This window comes from Branchiostoma floridae, chromosome 18 (genome assembly GCF_000003815.2).
Source record: "Branchiostoma floridae strain S238N-H82 chromosome 18, Bfl_VNyyK, whole genome shotgun sequence".
Taxonomy (NCBI): domain Eukaryota; kingdom Metazoa; phylum Chordata; class Leptocardii; order Amphioxiformes; family Branchiostomatidae; genus Branchiostoma; species Branchiostoma floridae.
Genome location: NC_049996.1, coordinates 12,288,120 through 12,294,561, shown reverse-complemented (window position 1 = coordinate 12,294,561; position 6,442 = coordinate 12,288,120). Strand labels below are relative to the sequence as shown.

The window sequence follows — 6,442 nt, the reverse complement described above, 5'->3', positions numbered from 1 at the left end:
AGGGAGGTCTCAATATATAGTATTATATATATGATGGGGTGTTTGTGTCAACTAAGTTAATGGACAATCCCCATTGAACACAGACATTGCATGATAATCATATGATGCTGAATGTAATTGTTTTGTGTGAACTAAAAAAAATACTACAAGGAACTCCTTGTTTCATATTCTGATGAATTTTACTTTATACTTTCTGTGGGTTCCAAAACCCTCAAAAAATAAATAAATATGACTATCAAATTCTGTTATATTTATTGTCTTCACTAGTACTGTGGGTGGTAAACAGATATACAATAAAGTTAAATACTTCGATATTTTTTTCCCATGTAAAACAAAAAATGCAGTAGAAGCCAGTTAATTGCACAATGGATTACTGCACACTGTCAATTGCACAGAATCGAATGGTTGTTCAAACCCTATTACCATAGCAGTACAATGACCATGTAATACGAAGCCAACCAGAGCTCTTGCAGATATTTAACTGGCAGTCGTTTCTCTACTAACAGGTACCAGACTATTTGGCAAGGGAACTGATTGGAGAAGCGAACTGGATCTAGAATAGGATGGGCACCAAATGTTATGGTAAAGATTTTAAGTTTAATGCTGTTTGTGAGTGTCTCTCATCATTGATTCTTTTCCAGTATTTATCTATGCATGTCTTATGATAATGTAATCACATAGCAGTATATTATGTCAATAGAAATCCATACCACATATAGCGTTAGTTCACCTTTATCCGCGAGGTAACCTATATCCGTTGTGTCGCTAAGCAAAATATCCAGATATTTTTAATATCACTTTGTAGCAGCGTTTCTGTGCAGGCTTTCGGAGGCCGGCAATCAGAAAAGGCCAGCAATCAGCGACCGAGTACAAATAGAAATGGCCAGCAAAAGTGTATTATGAGCCAAAAAAGGCCCCAGAAAGCCTGCTATGGAGGCTAGTCATAACTAGTCTTTGTGGATCATTACAGTCCCACAACAATTAAAAACAGTCCAATCACATCCGTACACATGTAGAAAAACAGTTTCAAACATGTTTGTGCCTAACTGTAATTGGCATGAAACATTTAGCCTTGTTATCAGGCTTGTTGGGTATGGTGTTTGTCTCTGTGTGAAGAAGCAAGTGCCTGAACAGAAGAATAGGTCTGAAAGCCTGAGTGTGTGCCTAGTCTATGGTCTCTGTTCCTTGCCTGATAGTGCAGACTCAGAGTCTGTTTTTCATCCTATTGAAATAATATAACATTTTTCTATTTATTCAACTGATTTAAACTCCGCTCTTATTATCTAAATGAGTGCTGAACACTTTACTTTGCACCTGCATCTACAGCTACTGTGGAAAAACAATGAGAACATCAGCATGATTTCTATATTTGCACTTTATTAGCCACACGTCACCTTAGAATCACAGTAGTACACAGTTGAATGGCCTTGAGAATCCAAGCCTTGAAGGCTTGATCATTCTCTGTTTTTGGTTAATTTTTCGTATTTTGCCAATCGGAATTGGTATAGTCAGGAGGAACACTATCAATGATAATAGATGAGCGAAGGTTTTCACTCTTAAGAGTGTGAAATGTCGGTCAAATAATACATTTAATTGTAAATGAATCAGACCCTTGTATAGAAGGTATTCCTGATTTCATTTTTTGGCAACACCCCAGGAACAGAGATATTTTGTCATTCTTATTTTGTGATGATCTAAGGCCAGCCCAAAACATTTTCAGCCTTGTCATACTAAAAAAGAGTGGGATTTTTTTTTGCATATTATACATTGGTTGTCCAGAAGATATGGGAATAATTTAAGTAGCAACGCCCTAGGGTTGAGAACATTTTGTAATTTTCATTTTGTGAGGATGATTTTGACCAGGCAAAATATAATTTCTCTCCCTGTATAATTATATATTTCTATATGTATCACAGGCCATTTTTGAAGTGCAATTGCATAAAGAATGCAGTGAAGTTCAACACAGTACATATCATTGTTGACATTCATTTAAGCCACACATTTTTACTTTATGAAACTACAATTCTTGGATGCTCTTCCAGCAATTATTAAAATTGCACTCTCTCCTACGCTTAACGTCATTAGACAAAAATGTCTTCAGCAAGAGACCAATCCACATCCTTCCATATTTCCTAGGTACAAGATTAACAATGTCTATTTTGTTTTCACAATCATTGTTAGAGACCAATTCTACATCCATCCATATTTCCTGGGTGCAGGATAAACAATGTCATTTTCATTTCTCAGCAAATTTATTACCATTTTGAACGCAGCAGTTGCAAGCCAAACTTTTTGTCTGAGAGGCATTGTTGATTGTACAGATAAGACAGAGTAAATTCAGTAAAAGACAGGGTAAATTTGAATGAGAATCACTTGAACCTTTAGGGTTAAAACTCGCTCTCTGTGACCAAAAATCCTTGGTAGTAGTCGCACAACAGAAGTGCCAGAATTTAAACATTTCCATTTGTTTCCTCAACATGCGGTAGTATATGGGAAGGTAACCTTTAGCCTGCTAAGGTAGCCGTTTGGTACAAATTTGTATTGTTTATGGGGTTAGGCAGTAGGGAGAAGGTTAAACCAGGGTTTATCTGGAAGGTATGACCTGTGATCATACCTATACGTTCTGGCTATGATGACTTGCCTTGTTTGACTCTGATACATTCAAACTTAGAGTTTTGGACCTGTGAACTTTGTCATCACTCTTGTGACCTTGAGAAATGATGATAGTCTGTTTATCATGACAAGTTAGGGTGATTTTTGTTCTCTGTGGGTTCAGCTTTGATTGAAGCCTGGTACTTTGTGCTACGCTGGTGTCTACTGTGATGGGCAAGGGGGTTGTAGAGAGGCATTGCCTGCATTCTAAACTTTGCAGCTCTCATTGTTTTGCTATAGTTACCAATCAAGCCCATATACCGGGGGTCACTACTACTGCCTGATACTGGCATTCCTTGTGCTCTGATGTTAGTCTGACGGCAACGTGCGGGTATCTGGTAATTCTGTGGGTCTCTCCAGACTTGAGGGGCTGTATCGTAGGATGGATGTTTACCACCCAGCCTGGTTGATGAAGGAAGGACCACCTCAGCTGCAGTGCTAGTGGCATTAAAGCCTGCAGAGTAGTTCTCATGCTCTTCAGGCACACGAAGTGTCAGAGGGTATGATAGGCGTCTCTTCTTGTATTTGTAGTTACCAAACAAACCCATGTATCGATGGAGACTGTTGCCTTTTAGAGGCATTCTGTGTGCTCTGATGTTAGTCTGACGGCCACGTGCGGGTATCTGGTAATTCTGTGGATCTCTCCAGACTTGAGGGGCTGTATCGTAGGATGGATGTTTACCGCCCAACCTGGTTGATGAAGGAAGGGCCACCTCAGCTGCAGTGGAGTTAATTCTTGAAGAGTAGTCCTTGTTGTCTTGAGGCACACGAAGTGTCAGAGGGTATGATAGGCGTCTCCTGTTGTCAATCAAACCCATATACCGGGGGCCAATACTATTGCCTGCTACAGGCATTCCTTGTGCTCTGATGTTTGTATCACGTCCACGTGCGGGTATCTGGTAATTCTGTGGGTCTCTCCAGACTTGAGGGGCTGTATCGTAGGATGGATGTTTACCACCCAGCCTGGTTGATGAAGGAAGGGCCACCTCAGCTGTAGTGGTGTTAAGTCTTACAGAGTAGTCCTTGTTGTCTTGAGGCACCCGACGTGTTGGAGGGTATGTGCTGTAGCGGTTGTGGTACTCATCTGGTATCTCCCAGTAAGGATGCTGTGCCCCTGGTCTTGTGTTGTAGTAGTTGTAGTACTCATCTGGTATCTCCCAGTAAGGATGTTGTGCCCCTGGTCTTGTGTTGTAGTAGTTGTAGTACTCGTCAGGGATCTCCCAGTAAGGATGCTGTGCCCCTGGTCTTGTGTTGTAGTAGTTGTAGTACTCGTCAGGAATCTGACTATAATCATTAGTAGTCCCAGTGTTTTGCTGGTTGTAGTACTCGTCAGGAATTACACTGTACTGTGGATCATCACCTGAAGATGAAGACTGATGTGTAGTCCTACTGGGTGCAGTGCCATGGACTCCTGCCAGGTGGCCGGCAGCCTGTGCGGCTTGGTCGCCCCGTGAACGCCTTCTGACAACATACATCACAAACAGCGCTACCAGTACTACCCCTACTACAACTACCATTGTGATGATCGCTACACGTGGGGATTTCTCCTTCACAGTTCCATTTGTACTGGGGTTTGTCTGATTCAGGGTCAACTTTGTTGTCTTGATCTCAGGCTCTCTTGTGGTCATTATCACAACCTCTCTCGGACACACGGTGTCATCGGGAGTGCTGGACACGGCCCTTGTGGCCTGGGTCTTTTCTGCACACACGGTACCATCAGGAGTGCTGGACAAGGGCGTGGTGAAGACGTGTTGGTAGGTCTCCTCCCAAGTGTTGACCAAACATGTTACATTCATCATTTCTTCATGACCAAAGGCACTGACATTATTACTGTGTCTATCAGAATCAGTATCTGATAGAACTATTGCAACAATTTGAGGATTGCAGGACCTGTCTATACCCATGGGAACAATCTGCAGAGTAATGTCTCCCCGCAACGCTACCTTTACAAGGGAGACATATTCCCAAGCATGTTTGCACAAGTGGGTGATGTTTTTAGCATTTTTGTCAGATTCTTTGTTGACTGATATGATGATCAGTGGCAGGCTGTACTTCCTTTGGCCTGTTCCTGTAAGCCCCGAATCTATAGCAGTGCATTGACTGAGTGGTTCCACACTTGGCCGAGCTGCCTGTGTGCGGTTGTCATGTTGCATCTGGACATGATAAAATTGCCTCAGTTGGGGAATTTCAGTGATACAGAAAAGCGATTTGTTAACCCTTACTGCAACATGTTGGCCGTCATGCTTTAAATGACGATATTCCAGTCGCCAGTTCATTACCAAATGGACAGAATCAGCGAGAGCAAACAACCTATTCCCACCCAGTGACAGTTTGCGTAGTCTGTGCAGCCCCTCTAAAGTTTCCCTTGACAAACATGTCAACGCATTCCTGCTCAAGTCCAGGCGTCCCAGCCGTGATAGTGACTTAAATGCCTGTGGAGGGATGATTGCAATAGAATTTGATTTCAAAGAAAGATGACCTAACCATTTCAGATTATGAAACCAAGATGGGTGGATACTTTGCAAAGAGTTGCTGTCCAGTAGTAAAGTGCGCAGGAAAGTGAGATTTTGGAAGCATTTAGAATCTATATTACTAATGTGGTTGTGTGACAATGATATGGAATAGAATCGCGTTTTTGGACTAACATCATCAAACCAGTTTTTCTTAATGTGGGTCAGGTTGTTGAAGTTAATGTATAAAGACTGTAATCCAGGAAACTTAGCTAAAATACCCTGTTCCAAATTTGTGATTCCACATTGAACAAGAGCAAGGTCATTTATCTCCGACAGCTGTGGGACTGGTGGTCGTAGTTTCTGAACTGACAGTATCCCAAATGAGAACCCCCGAATGGCTACACGGTCCTTGTTAGGGAGGCATGTTGAGGTTGGCTGGGAGGAATTCTTTAGTACTGGCTGTTTCTGTAGCTGTGTGGGGCATTGTATACAAGTGCCTCTCTGAAAATGGGGCCCATAATCTTGTATACTAATGGGAAAACAGAATGACCAGGATTCTGTGTTCTTGCACCCAGGAAAACATGTCAGTTCTAAACTTACACAACTCACAAGGATAGTGAAAACAACTACCACCTGCTGTACTACATTTAACATGCTAGACATGAAACTATATAACAGCTAAGTTCTGTCTAAACGGCCTGTGCCGCTGTCTGCTGCAGGGTTGTTATCCCCTATAGTCGGGGAGGGCGGGCAACCAGCCGGCTGGCTCTCCTGAAAAATAAAATAAAACTCATTATTTTTCACCTTGTAATTGTATAAAATGCAACAAAAAGATCATGTACTTGATGGAAATCTGCATTTTGTTACATGAACTTGTAATGAAGTATTATTGTATTAGAATTTCCAAGCTTATGGACAGTAAACTGTGTTATTCATGTTATTCAAAGGTCTAACATTACTTTTATAAGCATCACAAATGAAACAAAATCTACAATTGATCGCAGCCTCTGAGCACTATGGGATCAACATGGAACTAGAAAAACTCATCTTGGATTGTTACCCACACCGTGTTTATTCTTAAGATGATGTCACCAGGACTCCCCACAGATGCAAGATGCAAGTGCGTGCAAAAATAGGCAAAAATGACAAATGCCTAGATTTTGAAACTGCGATGGTTGTGTTGAACAGTATTATACATGCTAAAAATATATCAATATTTAAACATGTTACAACAAATAATGAATCTATGTTTGAACCGTTAGAAACTTAATTTTATAATGTATTTGATGTTTGAAATGTTTCTCACGTATGAATACAATAGAAAAATATCTAGAACG

At 41.1% G+C, this 6,442-nt stretch overlaps 2 protein-coding genes across 2 annotated transcripts in view; one reads left to right on the top strand and one right to left on the bottom strand.

Moving 5' to 3' along the window:
- LOC118405704 (NEDD8-conjugating enzyme UBE2F-like) overlaps positions 1–240 on the top strand; it is a gene marked incomplete in the record, with an annotated part of 5,347 nt that extends 5,107 nt beyond the window's left edge. The window contains 1 exon segment of the mRNA XM_035805330.1: positions 1–240.
- Positions 241–2,603: 2,363 nt separating this feature from the next.
- LOC118405703 lies at positions 2,604–6,197 on the bottom strand. Its single transcript, XM_035805329.1, has 2 exons — positions 3,343–6,197; positions 2,604–3,054 (listed from the first exon to the last, which is right to left on the bottom strand). The coding sequence occupies exons 1-2, from the start codon at positions 5,766–5,768 to the stop codon at positions 2,736–2,738; spliced, it is 2,745 nt and encodes a 914-aa protein (XP_035661222.1). The 5' UTR covers positions 5,769–6,197; the 3' UTR covers positions 2,604–2,735.
- Positions 6,198–6,442: the final 245 nt, after the last annotated feature.

Coding starts and splice junctions, on each gene's coding strand:
- LOC118405703 (XM_035805329.1), bottom strand. CDS start 5,768: ATGTCTAGCATGTTAAATGTAGTACAGCAGGTGGTAGTTGTTTTCACT. Junction 3,055..3,342: donor GCCCTTCCTTCATCAACCAG/GTTGGGCGGTAA, acceptor TTCATCAACCAG/GCTGGGTGGTAAACATCCAT.